This window comes from Scomber scombrus, chromosome 18, assembly GCF_963691925.1.
Source record: "Scomber scombrus chromosome 18, fScoSco1.1, whole genome shotgun sequence".
NCBI classification, from domain to species: domain Eukaryota; kingdom Metazoa; phylum Chordata; class Actinopteri; order Scombriformes; family Scombridae; genus Scomber; species Scomber scombrus.
Genome location: NC_084987.1, coordinates 19,140,363 through 19,161,329, shown reverse-complemented (window position 1 = coordinate 19,161,329; position 20,967 = coordinate 19,140,363). Strand labels below are relative to the sequence as shown.

Below are 20,967 nucleotides of genomic sequence, written 5' to 3'. Positions count from 1 at the left end.
CTGACAACATGTGAAGGTGGGGGAAGGGTTGTGGTGTTGGTGGGATGGTGGGGGATTGCTGATCCATCTGCCTTTCCCTAAAACTATGATATATATTTACTTGTAATGTGATATTATTCAGACTTGCAAGGAGGAGACAGCTCTTAACTTTCATTTCTTAATTTTTTTTTTCTCTCAAAAAAGGGTCTTCTAATTGTGATGCCATGAGGTGATGTCAACATATGCAGATTCATTAAGACTTAGGGTGCATTAAGTTTGTGCTGCTTGCCAAATACGTGTCTCTTTTGGCATGAATCACTGGTTGAGTAATGTGCAATCCAAAGACAAAACGTAGTACTGCAACACTGTAAGTAGAGATGCAGGATGTCTGCAGCCAGTATCCAAATGCAACCATAACAAGCCAGGGGACTTTAATAGATTAGATATGATTATATGGGATTTTCAGATTTGCATCATCAGTCAACATAGTTTTACTTATGATTGAAAAACATTGAGTTGAAATGAGATGTGAAAAGTTTTCAACAATATACAATGTTATTTTGGTTCTGATTCCAGATATAATAACCGGCCTAAGAGACTCACTGCCCAATCCGCATTGAGTAGTCAACAAAGTTCTGATCTTTCATGATGTCACTGATACCACACACTATATACTAAAAAAATGGGATTCACGGAGGAAACAGCTTGATGTGGCTTAGTTGAAATAAACTTTTGAAAGTCAAAATAGCGAAATGACTGTTAAGATGTCACAATACCAGCATCACTAAGATGAATCACCTCAAATGTGAGGGCTGGATGAAACCTTTTTTTCCCCTACAGTGTCTACTTTTAACAGCAAATGAAGAAGTGCAACAAGCATGGACTTGATTTCACTTGTGCTCCCCTGTGATTATTATTCACAGCTGCCTTCCCCCTTCAATATTTACTGTGGATGGGGGGGGGGGAAAAGAGTTTTTCCTGTTAATGTGACATGATATCATAAATGGCTGCTGTGTAACAGAAACTTCTATATGACTGTTTGGACACATCCACCTATACTGGAAAAGAGAATACATTTTACCTGAGTGATCAAAGGTTAATGGACTTTAATCTTCGTGCAAAATCTGCTGGCAAATGATACCGACATGTAATAATATACAAGGTCATAACTGAGTCCATCTTGTGCTCTTTAGGATGTCTGATGTTTTTTCATGTTTAATACTATCTTGAATAAAACTGTACCATTTAGTAAAATACTTCATCTACTAGCAAACATGACACGTCAACGTAACGTCAAAACTTTAAAAAACATCACTAACAACGCTACAGCAAGAGCATCTCTTACAAGCTGCCATTACTCGGATCAGCCTGTGTTTTCTGTAAACGCTGTCATGTGGGTTTTGTGGTTTTCGAGAAATTCTCTAAATACAACGCGAGTTCAAATAAACTGAGAGAGAGGCAGAAACGAACCAAGTTTAGTTTCACTTTCAGTTCTTCACTGGAGTTAGGCTGACTGTAAAGAGTAGCTATAGGGCGGAGCTTAGACTATATAAAACCTTGGAAAATGTGACAAAGCGCCACACATGATAGATTGATTTAGACGGGTAGAAATCACAGCCAAGCAAGCAGGTCGACGTTGTTGTATCCATCGAGCCCCTCAAGCCTCGTTCTACCCAATCTACCCAGCGCTGCGACACGGATTGCTTGCAGGATATTTACCGCTGTCATCGCAGTTTACGCACTTTGGGATTTACAGAGAAATTGAGCTTTAAACAGCCGCCGTTGTCAGAGCGAAACGGTAAGACTTTTCTGCTGTACTGTTATAGTATTGAATAGCTATGGCTGTTTTTTGCAATTCAAGTAAAGTAATGAAATAATTCAAGGTTTTCTGAGTGTCCAGCTGGTAACAGCTTGGAATAGAAACAGAGGAGCTTCGTCTAGAAGTGATACATAAACAAACTGAGTTATAATCAGAATGTCATTTTTTATCTATTGACATGGTTTGGACATGTGATTCTGATTGCCTGGCATTGAAATAATAATAAAAAATCCCCCAAGTGCAACGCAAGTCATCATCCAGTTAATTATTGATAACCTTTTCCTGGACTATAACACGACTTTTGAGAAACTTCTAGCACAATCTTTAGATAAGGGGTGAATCAAACAGAGAAGCAGCCAGTTGATAATACCAACAGGCTGCGAACTCTGTTACAAGTTAAACAGGACATGTCTGTATATATATATATATACATACACAGAAATGTCCTATGTAACTTGTAAAAAAAAACCCAAAGACAATCCAACAGGTTCAGTCCAACCTCAGGGGGTCACTATAAGAGAGGGATGTTACGGTTTAGTGTTTCAAATCATTTAAATGTCCTGAAAAAGTCATGTAAAACCAAAACTACTTTCAGCTCACAATGTATAGCTATTTTAATTCTATTCATTATCTGACGTAAGCCCCATAATGTTTGATCACAGTCACTAAGAAACAAGTGATAAAAAGCTACCCAGATAAGCATCAGAAACTCTGTTCGTGTGTGTATGTGTGTGTGTGTTTGCATGCAGTGAGTGTACAGTAATCTGGCTGTGGCTGACATCAGCCAAACCGCATTCCAGTCATATCAAACTTAGTACCACTCTATGGAAACTAAAATGAATTTCTAACCTGTACTCAGACAAAGTTGCTTAATTACGCATACAGACTGACACTCAATACTGCACGCACTCTTCATTTCGAGCAACAAGACCTTACATGGTCTTTATCTGAGTCTTGGTTTTAAAGCTGTGTGTTAAGCTACTAGGGAGGAAGACTTAACTCTTACCTGACTTTACTTAGACCAAGCTGTTGTAAAAATGATGCAAGTTGCTTTGATTAATAGTAATTAATGAATGGTTATGGTTATGATAATAACTCTTTCTCGTCTTGTCTCTTCCAGAATGTCAGTGTGGTGGTCAGAGATGGGAGAGGGTTTGGGGCCTCTCTCCCCTGTAGGATGGTAGCCGACAGCACAGTGGAAGGCCACGACAAGACCCTCGTGTCAAGCTCATCATCCTCCTCTTCGTCCTCCTCTTCATCCTCCTCTTCCTCGTCCTCCTCCTCATCATCACTATCATCATCGCTGCAGAGGCACGAGCTCGCCCTGGGGCCACACCGCACAGAGTCTGAGCAGCTTCAGCGTCGGGCCGTTCCAGATCCAAACCAGAGATCTGTCCCCTCTGTGTATCTGACCCACTTCCGGACCTTCAGCTGCAAGGAGGACTGCAAGATAATCACAGACACAGCATCCAAGCTCGAGCGCAGCGGCTTCTACTGGGGCCCTCTGGGAGTGGAGGACGCACACCGCATGCTGCGGGACGCTCCACTGGGCAGCTTTCTAATCCGGGACAGCAGACAGAAAGACGTGTTCTTCACGTTGTCCTACCACGCTAAGAGTGGACCGGTCAGCGTACGCATCGACTACAAGCGGCAGAAGTTCTCACTGGCGGGCAACGAGCGCACCTTCCCAACACTCTTTGCCCTCTTGGAGCATTACGTCAGCTCTCCCAAGAAGAGCCTGAGCATCCCATACAGGAAATGGGAGCCAACCCTGCAGGAGCTGTGCAGGAAGCGCATTATGGAAATGTGCGGTGGAGCAAGCCAGGTGTCAGAGTTGCCACTCACCCATGTTGTCAAAGACTTTCTGTCGGAATTCCCTTACAAGTTATGACCTTGCCATATGGTATTTTGGCAGTATTATTATTAATTACAATGATGCAGTATTTACAACGTAGCTGTCAGAAGCGCTCAGTAAGGCCTGTCCATCATGAGGTGGAAGTTAAGAGTGCTTCGCCAGGGTTACAGACAACATCATCTTTCTACTTTGTGCTGAAAGACTGCAAAATGTTTCATAAAAGACTTTATCTGCACGGTCAAGCACAGTCAGTCTCCAGGTGGACGGAGTTCATTTGTGACATTTCACTATATGTTACCTCTCCAGACTCAACTTGCATACAGGCAGAGCACCTTTTGGCCTCGAACAAGCAAAAACCGATGGAAAATGCTGCATTAAGAGAAAACTACAGAGACAGTGGAGATATTAAAAAGACACAGGAACTGGTGGAGTCCACTGTGACTGCTTTCCTGGAAACTGCAGATTTTGTTGTTGCCCGTTTGCGACCTCCAGAGGGCCTTAAATATTTAATGATGGGCTGCAAAAGGACACTGACATTTCCTACAGAGTGGACTTTTCAAAACACAACGGTCTCTTAAAAATATGGAGGTGTGGTAGAGAGTACAATTGAAACCATCACCTGTAGGACTTGATTTATATTTGTAGCAGATTGCAATACTCTAATGCCTTTGAATGTTTACATCACTCACGAATGTCTGCCAGCACTGATGGCTCAGATACCACTTGACATGTTTTGCTTGCAGATCAGATGGTATTGGAGTCATGTGTTGTGGTATCAAGATGTACTGTATGGAGAGGTCTCACCTCTCTGAATATGTAAATCAATACTGAATGAGCCGAGTACTATGTTCTTTTTTGTATTATGTTTATTATATTTTATTAAAGTATTTAAACTACTCTAACTTTGTTTTAACTTTTTTGATTGTGTCATTAGTGAATGGTATGCTTGTTCAGCAAATTTTGACACCTGCAGGAGTAGTAGGAGTTTGTAGGTGTGGATAGAGAGAGAGGGAGGGAGGGACACACACACACACACACACACACACACACACACACACACCCTCATAATTGATCAATCACATAGTCTGTGTGCATTGTCTGTATAGACAATAGGACAGACAGGAAGTGTGACTACGTAGTGTACAGTATCGTCACCACAGTGATTCATCTCTGTAGGGTAAAGTGACAGGTGGGTGGGGTTACTTTGTAGTAAATGGACTGTTACGCTTAGACACACATATTTACCAGAAACAGAGCAGAGGTGACACATACTGATGTGTGTGATTGTGCGTGTGTGTGTATGTGTATGTGAGTGTCTGTGCACACAAGTACTTAGAACCTAGTGAGGACCCAGTGCACGTTAAAATTTTCCTCAGGAGGAAGTGGGACATTTTTGGGGTTAGTGGTTAGGCAGAGACATGTTTGATAAAGGTCAGGGTAAGATTTACAGTATGGATTTAATTTTAATTCTGAATAATGTACTTTTTGTATGTAGCACATATTAAGAACAAATATATAACTTAACAGAGTGGAATGAACATTGACAGAATTATCACCTTTGTGTATTGGGTGTGGCAAGACTGTTACAGAGTATGACTCATAGGAGAATTTGTTTGTTTGAGGAACAGACTTCCACATTGGACAAAAGATAAGTTGAAATCCATGAGAACTGGAATATCAAACACTAATGATAGTGATTAAACTGTGGCCTTACATAACTTACGCATTCTTAGACACAGCCATTGCATTCAACCAAGCTGAGTTGTTGTGGCATTCATTAATGAGACTCCCTTCTTGTCTGATTCACAGTTAAAGAGTTCAGCTCCTAAGTACATTTAAAGGTTATTTTTTAATTTCCATTCTAAAATGTAGAGGATTCAGCTTCTGAGTAGTATCAGACTACCCAAAAATAATGGTGAGGTGTTTCCACTGTGTTTTCAAGAATAACAGTGGGGGTTTTCTTCTGTTCATTCCCAGACTTTGGCAGTGTCCAAACTAAACATAGGTCATTGTGTTTTCACTGTATTGCTGTCATTATTCACAGGAGGAATACTGTTACAAAAATGTAACTTTATATAATCTAAAATCTCACTGTTGCTTTTCTATTTGGAGAGTCTGCATTAATTAAAGGAATACTTTGGCATTTTGGGAAAACCCCTCACTTGTTTACTGCTGAGAGTTATGCTACATTTCAGTTACCTCGAAAGTTAGAACAGGGAATAACGTCATACCCAAGTTGACTGCGTTCCAGTACAAGTCATAAAAACGTTGTGTCCAATGTTAGTGATTGTTAGCAATACCAGTTGGTAACAACACATTACACTGTAGTTAATTCTTACAAACACTGTAGCAATATGTCCACAGATAGAGGTTGGACAGTATTTTGTGTATAACAAAGAGACACAAGACAGAAGTGCTAATAAACAATGTATTACTACAGCTTTCACACTGATGATACATGGAGCAGCCATCTTGGATTTGGATTTAGTGGCGTCGGATATCCAACTTCATATTGTGTCCCGGTTGAAATGTCTGACTGTGAACTAAAAAATTCTGACTTCCCAGTTCAAATAAAACACCAGTAGTTACCACTCTTATATGTGTATGGTCAGTGTAACTAAAGCTACCATGTGCAGTGAGTTAGCTTAGCTTACCACAAAGCTGAATTCATAAAACACACAAAATGTAGAAATAAGCTTGTATGTTTGTTAATTAGTCAATTAGCTAGCTAGCCCAGCGCATAAGCAATATTTAACTTGAACAGTAAGTTAATTGTTCTCTGCTAGTTTACACTAGGCCTAGTTGTTATGTATTAATTAATGGCGGTTTTTGGCACCTTCAGACAGAGCCATGCTAAGCTAAACTACCCAGGCTTCTATTCAGCTTTAAAATATTAGATATCTTCACATCTAACTGGATATTGATAGCATGTATAACATTATGTGTGGGAAGTAGATGCAAACAAGATGAGCTGAGACTCCAAATGACATTATCTTTAGAGGGCAGAATGGTTTTGTCTTAATTTAGCAGATTTATGACATTTGTGAAAGTATTGCTTTTGCACAACAGTGTAGTATACTTTTAATTTCTAATCTGACCTCCAACGCTTTGCTCATAGGCCTACTTGATCAGAACTCCCACATTAAAACCAAACCTTATTATAAGACTTGCAATCTTGCTGGGGATTTCTTTTTATTCTCTTGGGTCTAGACAAATGTAGCCACACACACACACACACACACACACACACACACACACACACACACACACACACACACACACACACACACACACACACACACACACACACACACACACACACACACACACACACACACACACAAAAAGGTGAGTCATACCATATAAAAAACTCACAGGCTGATTCAAGTAAAGCCTAACTAGTGTGAAGATGTAATTATCTCAACTTGAGGAAGAGGTAGCAGGGGTGGAACAAACACACACACACACGAAAAGACACTCAATGGAACATGAGTCAGTGATATATAAGAGATGGTTGTAATATCTTAATTTTAAGAGGCGTGTGTGTTATCAAGTCTTTTTTCATTTAGCTTTACCTAGAAACTGAGATTAGAGATTTAAACACAAGTGTGTTTGTGATCTTTTGGGGCTGGGGGATGGTGAGGAATGAATCATATGTGATAGTTTCATTCAGAGCTTCTCAGTTTTCAGGACATTCCCGACTATTTTGAGAAGTGAAAGGTGAAGTGAGGTATTCTATGACTGTGCTTATCAGCTGATTTCTGTAGAATCCTCCACTTGGAATTTTTTGTCCTTTAAACACACACACACACACACAGCGTTGTACAGAAATAAATTGTAAACTGACGCCTCCTTGGCAAAGTTGAACACATCACGGCTGAGAAAAAAAAAGACCTTTGCACTTGCTATGAAGACATAGATCTGTTTTTTGGTATTGTACTCCAGTTTTCCAATGAAATAGATCTCAAAACAGGGTGTTTATCCTGCAACTATCTGGCAGCCTGGCTGGTTGCTCGTGCTTGGGGCTGCTGGGACTAAACACTGATTCCTGAGTTTCTTGTAAACAGATTCTCATTGAGAAATGTTGAAACACAGTTCCTCAATGACACTACCATTAGTCACCAGTTTCTTTTAAATCTTTGGGCTCTTCCAAAGGATTTCTTTTTCTATCAAATGTAATTCTTGTTAATAAGACATCTCAGAATTTATGGCATGAGTGATTTGCAGGCTGTTTTATAGAAACGTTGAACAGTGGATAAGATTCACAGATTTATCCAAAAAGGCCCAATTGCTGAAGAAATTTCATGTGTTGATGTGTGATTAAATTTAAACATAAAATGATTTGCTTACTTGGTGAGGTTGGATGAAAAGACTGATACCACTCTTATGTTTGTAAAGTAAATATGAAGCTAAAGCCATCATTTGACGGATCACATGGTGGCTTTTACGAGGGATTACTGCTGGGCTGTTTCTCGGACGGACGCGTACATTTCCTGGGATCTTTGATGGTTATCTGACCACATCATGTTGACAAGAACACTCTAGAAAGTAACTGTAGGTTGTCATTTCTAACTCAGGATGTTGAACAGAGTAGACAAAAGGTATGATGTGTTAATCAGTGATCTCTAGAGGTGCTATTAGGCTGACATTATCTTTGGATAATACCAGGCTTGTTGTTTCCCTGTTTCCAGTCTTAATGCTGAGCTAAACAAGGCAGCTGGTGGTTTTAGCTTCATATTTAGTGTGCAGACATGTGAGTGATAAACCATTCCTTGAAAGATGGGTATGTTTTCGGGCCCTGTCCCAGAGCTCCCTCGAAATTTTGTCTGAATTGGTTAGCTGAAGCGTCATGTGAGCGTCAGATAAATAAAAATGTGTTTTTATTTTTTACAGAACAAGGCTTGTGAATTGGACCCACATTACTTACATTTTAAATACATTATGAGGGGATCTTCTAATGGCCAGTATGGACAGGGGGAATGATTGTGGCATGAAAAACATATTTCAATGTTCATTTGGGCACCTGTCTGTTGTTTCAACCATAGACTGTATATAAGAAAGGTTTCAACAGAGACTTGAAAAGTTGTGAAACTGTCCTTTAAAATCTTCACCAGCGATCTTAGCAGACTCAAGGGCGTGTAGACTTGAACAGCACATCTCCTGCACACCCAAATCATCAAATCTGTCTAAGATCTCTACAGTCAAAACTTCAATGTAATGCTGCGAGTGTGGTTTGGTACAAAGAAATAACACACACACAAAAGCATTTCAGTATCGTTGCAGTACCAGGAACCCATTCACATGATTGCGCACACACACACAGACTTCCCTGAAGAGAGGAACCGCGATAAAAGCAACACGTACAGACCGCAAGGTGACTGAGGGCTCCTGCAACAGCCACAGGAAGACAACGCAAAGGTAGAAAGTGTAAAGGCAACGTCATGCTCTCAGTCTTCCGCCATATACATACACACACAACTATGAATTCAGCTCAGTGACATTATGTTCATCACTTTTACACATGAACAAAAACAAACACTTTCAAACACAGGCTGAAACAGAGTTGTAGCGCCGCAGTGTAGGAAGCCAGACGTTCTTCCTTCACGGTAATGTTAGATGGAACTTAAAGCTGCAGTTTGAAGTTCACCGTGTGGGTGTTTTGTTCACCCCAAGCTTCCTCACTGTAGGTCAGGATTTTACACGAGAGAATGAAGACAAGAGATTGAGCACAGCCTCATCTTTTGTCAGCAAAACACAATAACAATGCTGGTGCGCAGGCCTCCCTGTTGTTAAGTAGAATAATTTATTGCAGTCTTTATTTAATTCTCTGTTTCAGTTCATTAACAATAATTACATGTTTTAAAAGCCAAAAGCATTTACAGAGCATACAAACATATTACATACACACACACACACACACACACACTACAATCAGAGACATAATAATGGAAGCTTGGCATGGCATGTTCGGGCAGAATTTGCAGGTCAGAGGCAACACACCGGCCTGTTGGGAGACAACAGGGGCGGCGTGTTCCTCCAAACAGTCTCTAGCTTCTCTACAAACGCACCAAGCCTCTTCATCACTATCATTCTGCTGCTATTTACAGTGGAAAGATTGAAACACTAAGAGACAGACTCAAAAAAAAGAAGAAAAGATAAAGAAAGAAAAGAGTATTGCTCTGAATTTCTCCTTAACAAACTCGACTGTACAGAGTTAAAAATAAGAATGATCGAGCATTAAGACTTGAGATAATAATGGCACAGGAAATGAGACAGTGAGCTAGAACACAGAGGCATACAAAAGAATAAGGAGCAAGTAAATAAGAGGGAAAAAGGATGTTCTGAATAATCAATGAGTGTGCTTTGTTCCTAAGAATTACAAATCAAGTTGTGAGTCAAGGATGAAAATACACAGACTCCGTTCATGACGCTCAATTACCACAGCTGTTGGAGAGAGAAGTTGCCCATTACATTCATCTCTCCCCTCACTGATTAGCTCTTAGGATTATTGCAGTAGTAAAGCTTTATTCAGCTGATTAAAGGAGGAGGTTTAGCCCCAGACGCTGACGTCAGAACAGCTCGTTGTGTTTTTTTTTTTTTGTGTGGGGCGGGGGGATCAAAAGGTTATAAGAGCATTGAGAGTATTTATCTATCTAAAAACATTACATCAAGCCTTGGAAGCAACTCTGGGAACCTCTGCTGCTGTCATTTTTCCAGGAAAAATCTGAGTCACACAGATGGAAGATCCCTTCCATCACGTACATAGAGAATAAAACTGAGCTCAGGTCAGTGTCTGAAGGGCAACCGGCAGATACATTCAACCCAGTGTTGTTGTTGCGATGTGCAGACCTAAAGACACAAATGTTACTTCAAACGGATTCTTGCAGCTCTGAAGTTGACACGTCTAACATCACTTATCTCTATTAAACTGTATCGCTCTACAAGACTCATTTAATCAAGGAAATTACTTTTTAATCTATTTTCTTAACATATGAAACGATCCGAAATACTTACGTTTTTTTTAACCGGTGGTACACTGCATTACCACAAGCTGAAATTCTCACTGTATAGAATGAATGAATAAATGTGTGGACTGACCTACTATTACTACTCACTCAACTGCTATGCATTATCTTATCACTGCAGGCTTTGATTCATGGATTCAGGAAGGGAGTAAGTGATCTAATGTAAAATCCGCTGAGGTCAAAGTTTGTTGATTCCTGTTGCATATCTTAAAAAATAAAATGCATTGATATGCTGCACTCAAACAACCCCGTCCTAAACTGTCAGCCCAAGAGATCAACATTAAAAACGATGGTAACCAACTATGTTCTGGCTGTGATTGCGATCTGAAAAGCTTCTTTTACTCATCATTCATCCATCCAAATGTTTACTTACAGGAGAACAAGATGGCCAGAAATACTGGTGGGTAGGAGGCAAAACATCACGTTAACATCAAATGAATGTTTTAGAGTGTGCTCCCTCCTGGCTCAAGATCATTTAATACATAAAAAAAAAAACAGACACTGATTAGTAAATGGGAAATGAATGGATCATTACTTTACATGTGGAACAATAAGAACTAAATTGAATCCAGAACACACACCCTGAAAACACAACCATACACACATGCCTAACCAATGGCAGTTCTATGTGGCAGTAACTGCAAACAGGTCTGACATGCAGCAGTTAAAAGGCTAGTGCAGCTTACTTTCTCTGTGTGTGTGTGTGCGTGTGTGTGAGAGAGACAGCATGAGAGTGTGTTTAGCATAGTAGTGACCACCACCACAAAACAGCAGTGGTGAACTGTTATGTGAACATAAGACATAAAAATAGAACAGATCTTTTAAAACCTCACAACAGCAGCAGCAGTATGTGGAGCGTGCGTGCGTGTGTGTGTGTCTCTGAGCTGACAAACCATCAATCAGAATGAGTAAAAAAAATGTTGCTGGTTGCGCGCCTTGACACACGCGCGTGCTAAAAATCACTTGCATACACACGCACTCCAGTGCACGGGAACCCAGACGCGCTTTGAGCTTTCCATGAGTTGCACCGTCTGTCTGTCTCTTCCTCTGTGAGTAAAAAGGGTCTTTCTTCATGTGCAAACACAAATGTTGAGAATGCCTCCAGAAGCCTCTTAGACTATTCACACATCACGCACTACCAACAGGTCGCAACATATACCGAAAATATACCGCAGCCAAGCTGGATAGTTTTAACTACCGCTACTTCACTGTCCTCTGCATGTATATGTGTGTGTGAGAGATGAGTTTAAGTGCATGGGCAATGAATTTTAGTCCAGCTCAGGTGATTCTGGTGTTTCAGTGTGTATCTCTGTATCTTCTGTTTTCTCTACAGACTCTGTAGCTGTTGAGTCGTCTCTTTCTTTCAGCAGTGCGGCAGAGGACAGGTCTCTATGTTGCCCCAGAGGAGTGTCCTTATCTACAGACTCTTTATCCTCTGCCGCCTCACCTCCCTCTGATTCTTCTGGTGCCTCCTCAGTGGGTGTGACCAACTCCGTCGTTGTGGTTTCCTCTTTTAGCGTCGCGTCTGTCTCCGTCTTATCTGTCGGAGACACCTCCTCCTCTTTTAGCTCTTCCCCTGCCCTTTCTTCTTCTTTCCTAACTTCTTTCTCCTCATCGTTGTCCTCTTCCTCTTCAGGGATGGCGGCGTCCGGTCTCTGAAGGGTTGCAGGAATGTGGCTGGTGCAGGGGTGCAGGTGCGGCGAGTCGGAAGGGGGCAGCAGCGTGAGCGACTCCACACTGAGGGCATCGCCATCGCTGTCGGTGAGGAGGGAGATGGTGGGCTGGGAGGCCGGGGTGAGGCTTGGGGCCAGAGCCTGAGCTGGAGCTGGGGTCGAGAAAGCGGAGGAGACCAGCGTTACTTCCCCTCCTCCTCCTTCGCCTTCTCCACCTGAGGAGGAGGGAGGGGTGTGCTCCAAAAATGTGCCATCATCTAAGGGAGAGCAGAGGAAAGAGTGAAGGAAGTTTAAGACATATTTTGAAGGATTCTCACTGAGGTCCTAATGTAATGTTTATGTACGACTAAAAGAAACACAAAACTCTATAACCAGTGGAAACACTAAAACCCGGATTTGTAAACAGGATTTATAACAAACAGGAGAACCATCTATCTATGTGGGTACTCAAGTGCTACACACACATTTAGACAGACACAGACAAACTGCTGACTCACTAAAAAAGCACAGCGTGTTCACCGAGAATCTCCTTTTAAATCGTTGCCTTCTGTTCATAGCGTAAAAGAATGAGCAGATCCCTTAGAAAAAGGTTAAGATTGTTTCAGGTGTGTCATTTAAAGCAGAATTAAGAGGTACAGGGTGATTACACTGTATTTGTATCACACATAAAAAGCAGCACCAGCAGTAACTATAGTTTGCGCAGCTACAGCTTTAACTATGTATTACAGTCAGCTAATATGTAAACATACTCACATAGTAAGAGTGAGGGTGCAGTACAGAAAAAACAACAGAACTGTTTTACAATGATCAGTGTCATCTGATCATCTGTCATCACAGAAATCAGTGGATTTGAAAACACTGGTTTGATCTGCTCTTATTAGTGGAAATGCTCGATGGACAATTTGCAATTATAAGATTTAGAATTATAAGTTGTTTGTGACGAGCTATCACCATGAAGATCATGCATACAAGGATGTTCCAGTCGATAGATCCATTACTGAAGCCATTCAGGTATGAGCCAGTGTATGAAGCACTCCTTTGTTTACACCCATTCACTCAATACTGTGGGGGAAAAATAGCCCTAACAGAAGCAACACTTGAATGAGAGCACGCCCTTAGAGCTTTCTTAGCAGGTATGTGACTTACAATCTAAGGACGGCTGATAAGAAACATTTAATGAGATACTATATGTTTATTATGATGTAAAAAGGAAGGTTTCAATCAGTTTGACACCTGATAACATAAGGAACCAACACAATCAGCACTGTAGTCACCTTCCTAAAACTATGATTCCAGTGGGTGTAACTTTTACCTGCTCTGTAACTCAGTTCAGATGAATTCAGCTCAGTTATAGTGAAACTTACTGTTCCAAACAAAGCTGATTGTGAATCGACCTTTGTCTTTGTCTTCTACAGTGGGAGTCCCCTGAGATATCGCCTAGCTCTGTAACCAGTTTAACAGGTACTCTGAAGGCTAGAGTGGAACTATTCGTATTTTCACACAACAAACACTACAGTAGAGTATGTACAGTACGTATAGTAGACACCTATATAATCCTGTCATAGTGTCTGTACTTCTTACAGTATATACCTGGAACTCAACACAACTGTAAACTATATAGTGTTTTTTGCGGTGTGTATGTGTATGTGTAGTGTAGCTGTACCACAGTCACACCTTGTACTCTTGCCGTGTATAAGGGAACATATGTACTGTATAGGGCAGATATAATGAGTTGTTGTGCTTCTGTATGCAGGTAATGTGTGTGCTTGTGTGTGTGTGTGTGTGTGCTACCTGTGGGGCTCTGAGCTGATATAGTGCTTGCAGTAACAGAGTCACATCTTCCTGTGCTCCCACTCCCACTGGAGGGAGGCGAGGGGGAGGAGAGGGGAGAGGGACTGTGCTGCGACACACAGTGAGCCACCGCAAAACCTGGGGGACGGCGCACATGAACATAGACACACACAAACACACACACACAAACGCATGTGTTAACTGTAGGGAAGCTCCATCACTGTTTCAGGACCATTCCTGACCCTGACATCCTCACTGAAAAAGCCTGGATTTTAGGAGCTTCACATTTTAAAGTCATTTCCATTACAGAAGTAGGTTTCCTTGCTGAAACGAACAAAGAGAGCTATTCAGGGACTGCAGCAGGCCATTTAAACCTGTAAAACGGATTAAGCTGGAACTGATAAGGTGACAGTAAAACTACAGGATAGGTTTTGAATATGAAAGGAAATAGATAGAGTTACTGCTGTATCCTCTGGAGTGCCATGTCAACACAAAGCCTCTAATCAGCAGCAAGTCTTGAATTACGGTTACACTTCTACACTAAAGATCAAATCGTAAACCCATTTCCACTGCTCAGATAACATCGTCATGTTGGTTTTAAGGTCAGGGCAACTTTCTGAAAAGTTTTCTCTAAGACTTAAAAGGAAAGGTTTTATATTATTTCTTATCTATTATTATATTATATATTATCTATATTATTATATCTATTATTTCTGTTTGCAGTAATTGATTCAGTGTTTATACAACATGGACCTTGTTTTCTGACAGTGTTTTATGATGTTTTTATTTTATTTTATGATGCTCACTCAGATTCTAGATTAAAGGCTTTCTAATTCCTACAACAGTGTCTGTGTGTGTTTTGTTTGCTCCTTATTCTAAAGCCTCCGATGAGAAAATATATTTAAAACTTTAAAAAAGTCTACAAAAAAGAAGAACAAAAGGAGGAGAGTGGAGTTTCTGCCTCCCTGAAATGAAAAGTGTATAGTCTGAAGCATGTGTGTAGAGACTGGACCCTGCTTATCTGTGTGCTACCTGGTACTTTATCCACGGAGGCAAAGACTGATCTGTTTGCAGTGGGGTCGTTGGGGGCCCGTCTTGACTGCTCGTAGAATCGGAAAGGCAGGCCGCTGGGTGAAGCGTTGGTTGTCTGACCGAAACCCAACACCTCCGTCGCACTGGGCTGCACAGGCAGGTCCAACAGAGCTGCACACAGAGGCAACAGATGTGACTTCAGTGACTATTTTAGCAGGGTTCACATCCTCATTGACCGTGATGTGTTGGCAAGTTTTAATATATCTGTTATTACTTTTGCAAGCAATTCTAAAGAATCTCGCCATCAGAAGGGGAAGTACAAGAAACTGATCCATCATTATTTATTGTTTTAGAACAATAATTCTTAGAACATTTTCAGACTTCCTTTGCTCTGGTCCAAAACAGCTGATGAGCTGGTAAATCTGGTGTGTTTTCCCCTTGGTTCGGTTTCTTTTGACATAGGGGAAAGTCAAAGCGAGCAATAATGCAGCACCACAAGCCACATGAGAGAGCTCTCTTCCCTCATTGGTCAGAAGTATCTGGTGCAGGAGCAAGAATGTAAATACAAGGTCTACTTGGAGGTCTACTTTCCAAATACAAAAGTACTACATTGTTCTTGTCCAGATTTGAGCTTTGATTTATTATGTGGCCAGTAAATTTGCTCATCCCCATCCCGCAATGCAAATCCCATCTGGCTACGAGAGCCGCCTCGCACTAACTTTCTGAGTACACCTGGTAGTTGGGTCAGATTGAGGTCGGATTACTATCCCACGACAAACGAACCACCCCAAAGTTTGTTTGAAACGGGACCAAGACCACCTCCTCTAAAGTGTCTTGGTGCGTGTGTTTTGGTCTGCACCTGAGTGTGATTACTGAGTTCACACCTGCCCAAATGAATCCCACCACGGGGGAAAACAAACCAGAATTTGATAGTAGAGTATAAACTGTCTTAATTAGTATTCAGTGTGAATGCACACAGCCGTGTTGGCCTGTGGATGATAAAATATGCTTGGTATTTTACACATTTAAACTCGTGAGTTACTTTTACTCAAAGCTCAAGGAGGGATCATTTTGATTATATGAGTGAAAGCAGAAGGCTTGAAGCGCTTCCTGTTTACACACCTGCGATCCTCTGCATCTTCATGCGCCGGGCCTGGATGCGACCTTTGGCCAGCCTCTGCTTGGCGATGATGCAGCGGATGTGGTCGGCGAAGATGAAGTTGGCCTGCAGGATGGGCAGGGGCTTGGCGTGGGGATTGGAGCTGGGCTTATGGATGACGATGTTCAACGCTCTGCTGTCGTCTTCAACACCGGACACCTGCATGTCCTGTTTCCAGAAGGAGGGAGGAAGGGAATAAAAGAGAGGGAGAGAGTGGTCCAGTGTTTAAACAGCATGAGATAGATGAAAACAGGGTCAACAAAGAGGAAAATAGACAAAGTGGAAGTGTCAGGGTGAAGATAATGACGAACAAAAACAAGAAAAAACAAACGCAAAGGAGGGACAGAAAAAAACCCAAATGGATGGAAGTGTGTTGACAGAAAAATAAATGGGACATGACTGTTAGCTTAGTTACAATCACAAATTCACACCCAAAAACATCAGATAACAGAAAGAAAGAAAAGTTATATACACTAAATACACATGGGAAGCATTTTGTAATAACACTGTTGCAATATCAGTATCACTACAACAAATGTCAGAAATTCCTGAGGTTACGGTGACAACGCAGAATACACAGTATCACTCTACAAGCTAATAGTCAAATAGTCAAATACCCATTGACAACAGTAATATGTGTTACTCTATGTGCTCTAAATATTTCCAGCATTTCTTTAGTGAAAATGATGTGGGGCGCCCCAACATGAAGACCCACACACAGACAAACATACACACATACACAACTGGTCTCTTACTTGCAATAGGCCAGCAAACTTGACTACACCCCATCCGAGACGTTTGGTTTCTGGTTCGACCAGACTCATCTGGTAGACATCCACAGCGAGGAACCTTTGGGCCTGGCCGCCATCTTTACTGACTACCATACAAGCTATTAGGTCACTGTTATCTGAAAAGAAGGAAGAAAGATAAACATGATGGTAAAGAGAGAGTAAAGATACCAGGACTGAGAATTTACTTGTTTATGGTTTAAATAGTCAGTTAGTGGTATCCAGTAAGCAGGTGCAATTAGTTTCTGTAGCGCCAGGCCAGTCGGGGGGTGGGGGGGTGGGGCACAGAAGCACTTTGCCTTTCCTGCACTAACAGCTCTGTGAGGTTGCACCATAAAATCTAAACCTTACCATGATGGTGTGTTTAGCTAAATGCTAAAGTCAGCATGCTAACATGTTCATAATGACAATGCTAACAAACTAATGTTTAGCAGTTATGATGTTTACCAGGTTCACCATGTTAGTTTAGTGTGATAGCTTGATAACATTTGCTAATTGGCACTAAACACAAAGCACTGCTGAGGCCATTAGTTTTTGTTGGTATTTGTACTATACAACTAATTACTGGATATGGTTTGACTTGACGATGATGCTAAATTTAAAGACAGAGGATCACTAAAGTTATTATGGTTCACCGTATGGGAGATATGAATGTGTGTACCAAATATCAAGACTACAAGTTATTAATAATTTCACTAAAAACCATGGTGGCCCAAGATAAAAAGTCAGGGGGGCATCACTGTCATTAGGATTTATCCACTGGACACCATGAGTGTCTATACAAAACTTTATAGAAATCTACTCAAGACTTGTTGAGACATTTCAGTGTAGACCAACCAACTAACATACAGACCAACATCACCTTCCCAAAAGCCATGCTGCTAATGTGGCTAAAATGATAGAACTAAGCAGACTGTGACCATCACATTTTCAAAAGACATTTTAGTCTTCAAAAGCTCCATGATAGACATGTACACTGTAAAATGTGCTGTGAAATAATTAGTGAAGCATATATTACTAACATTAGGGCTGGGAGATATGGACAAAACACACAATATTTTTGACTGAATATGTTGATATTGATATGGAGACAATATTGAAGGAATGACTAAGATGATATCTAGACTCATATCACAATATTGATAGAATATCGATATATTGCCCAGCCCTAATTGCAGACATGGAATAACCACCACTCTTTTGTTTTGCTTCAGGAAAGACTATGACTGACAAAGTTTTATGTGACTGGAACATATGTTATTACTAATGCAAAACCATATTAAATTAGCACACTGTAGCCTACTTTTCTTTTATGTTATAAATTAATTCAAACCATACAGTGATTCAACTTTATGCAATTTGTTTACCAAAGATTTTAGTTATGAAGTGCTTTTAATGAAGAGTAATTGTGTGTTTTACTGTTGAACTACTGTTGACTTTATGCACTAATGTACATTACTTAGCGCATACAGAGACATCAGTCCGATATGCAGTTAGTAAAAACAGACAGGCTGCTACGCACTTAAAAGGACAGAGAAAATGCTATTCTCCCACATGTCTGGGAGCATGATGCAGAAATGATACGCCCACATCTGAGCATCGTCACTTCCGTTTACCACGAAAACCTACAGTACTAGGAAGCAAACATGAAGTGAGGAACTGACGATGACCTCATTTGACTACACTGGTTTTCATTTGAATATCACCTTACTTGCCTGGCTCTAAATATAAAATACTAAGACCAGACTGATATACAAATTCCCCAATTGATTTCTCTTTCACTTGCACAGTCTCACATATCTCATCCTCTTGTGAGTATTTACAGTATGCTTTTTGGTTCATTGATTTATATTCTAAAGTATTGACTAATCAATTTTTGACTTGAGTTTCTTTGTTTAAGAAGCCCCTATAGAAGTAGTAGTATGCTTGATGTGGAGGACCACTATTCTACACTTTCACACTTTCTTCTTAATGGTTTTTGGTGTTTGATGTCATAAAGCTGTTCATGCACACTTGCTTACTTGTAGAGTAAATCACACATGTGACCTTCTGGTTATATGACCTATCAATTGGGGTTACTAGGAAATTGACTTTACCCACTGAAACAGTGAGCACAGAAAAGTACCTGCAGCTGCGGAGGTAGTCCCCAATTTACTATGGTAGCAGAGTGATGCTATCAGCCAAATGGTCAAAAAAATTCGGGGAAGTTTAAGAGTACCCAGACCAGCTGGGAAAAAACCCTCCCACTCCCGACTTGTACATAACTTCTAAAGAAGTCGTGGGTAGGTCAACTAGCCAGGTCAAACAAGGCCTGGAAATGTGAGAAATTTAATGACGGACAAGTTGACTCGATCCATTAGCTTCTGGGATACCTGCAATGGTTTCAACCGCTGACTTTGTTTTGAAATAACTTTCAACCAGACAGACGATAAAGCAGGGAAACACCTTTCTATGAAAGATTCAGTTTCAGGTGCTTTTATTACGTTTTTCTGGGTTAGAGGGTGATCTTAGTAAGACACCCTATGCCTCCCTTTTCTACTACAACCAAAATGCCAGTGAGACAGATACTGTTCAGTAAAACGCACCAGATAACAGTGATAAAAGTTGCCCGATTTCACTATCTGTATGTCTGTATTTAACACTGCCTGTCCAAGAAAGCACATATTACTGAAGACAATGCAATGGAGCAGCTGTATTCACTTGTGTAAGAAAAAAAACCACAACACATGACTCCAAGTCCCATATTTCCTGAGAATTTCATCCTCAAAGGTCAACTGATCACACCTATTCATTTGAAATAAAATGAAAAGAAAGCTTTGTCATTAACTACATAACTGAACTTTTGAAAAAACGTCCTGTTCTTTTCAAGTTCCTGGAAAAAGTCCAACAGAGTGCTCATGTCCGGAGTTTTATTATGTGATAAATCATACCAATAGACATCTTGCACAGAACTCCCCCCTTGGACATGTCAGCGGGAGTGAGTTTCCTTGAATGTTACTTTGAGTTGCACAAATGTTGCCTTGCTCAAGCATACTTACGGCAAATTTCCCACTGATGGTATTCAAACATGACTTTCTTTGTGTAAGGCAATCTACTAACCACAGGACTAATAGTACTCAAGTGACACAATGTTCAAACATTGTCAAATGTTCTGTGATTGAACAGTTACCAAAGGATGTGGTGAAATGGAGGCGGTGGCAGCCAAATGGTCACAGAGAGGAGTTTGTGGGTGGAAGGATGAAGGGTTAAACCTTCCAACCCATGAGGAAAAACCCTCCCTGTTCCGACAATTACTCAAAAACGTCTTTTTGGTCAATGACCTGGATTAAAATAAATGGTCGAAGACATCAGATAAAAACCCAAACCACAGAAGAGTGAGAAAAAGGAAGTTTTTAGAGTTAAATGTAAGGGAGATAATCAGAAACCTAAAATTAATGTTTCAAGTTAAAGACAATGACTGTCAAGCATGATCTGGCAACTCTCAAAGGCTGTCATTATCTATGTAGATCTGCGAAACACTGTTTCGACTGGCATTTAGAATCATGGACAATAATAGTTTCAACCACTGAATTAGAATTGAAAGTGAAGCTGGAGGGTGACATTTGGTTTCAATAGGCATGTTTCCATCTATTTGTCGATTTACTTTTTTGAGATATCTTTAGGGAAGAAGGTGTTTCTTCCCTAAAGAGAGGAATTATGAAATCATGAGGAAAAATGCGAGTTTCTATTTTCTGGGTTTAGGAAAATAAAATGTATGGAAGCAGAGCTACATAAAAAACATCGGCACAAAAATGAAACATTTTTCAAGAGTTAAAAGGTAGAGTTAAAGTAAGTTGTTGACATGAA

General features: G+C 40.6%; 2 protein-coding genes across 2 annotated transcripts in view; one reads left to right on the top strand and one right to left on the bottom strand.

Moving 5' to 3' along the window:
* The first annotated feature begins 1,614 nt into the window (after window positions 1-1,614).
* socs1a (suppressor of cytokine signaling 1a) lies at window positions 1,615-4,550 on the top strand. Its single transcript, XM_062438954.1, has 2 exons — window positions 1,615-1,777; window positions 2,919-4,550. The coding sequence occupies exon 2, from the start codon at window positions 2,976-2,978 to the stop codon at window positions 3,687-3,689; it is 714 nt and encodes a 237-aa protein (XP_062294938.1). The 5' UTR covers window positions 1,615-1,777; window positions 2,919-2,975; the 3' UTR covers window positions 3,690-4,550.
* A 4,910-nt stretch (window positions 4,551-9,460) lies between these two features.
* Window positions 9,461-20,967, bottom strand: part of clec16a (C-type lectin domain containing 16A) — a 48,018-nt gene continuing 36,511 nt past the window's right edge. Inside the window, exons 21-25 of the mRNA XM_062439588.1 lie at window positions 17,089-17,240; window positions 16,297-16,501; window positions 15,175-15,345; window positions 14,143-14,280; window positions 9,461-12,608 (exon numbers count right to left, since the gene is read on the bottom strand). Of these exons, the coding sequence (XP_062295572.1) occupies window positions 11,947-12,608; window positions 14,143-14,280; window positions 15,175-15,345; window positions 16,297-16,501; window positions 17,089-17,240 (1,328 nt within the window). The 3' untranslated portion in view covers window positions 9,461-11,946. The remainder of the gene's footprint in view (window positions 12,609-14,142; window positions 14,281-15,174; window positions 15,346-16,296; window positions 16,502-17,088; window positions 17,241-20,967) is intronic.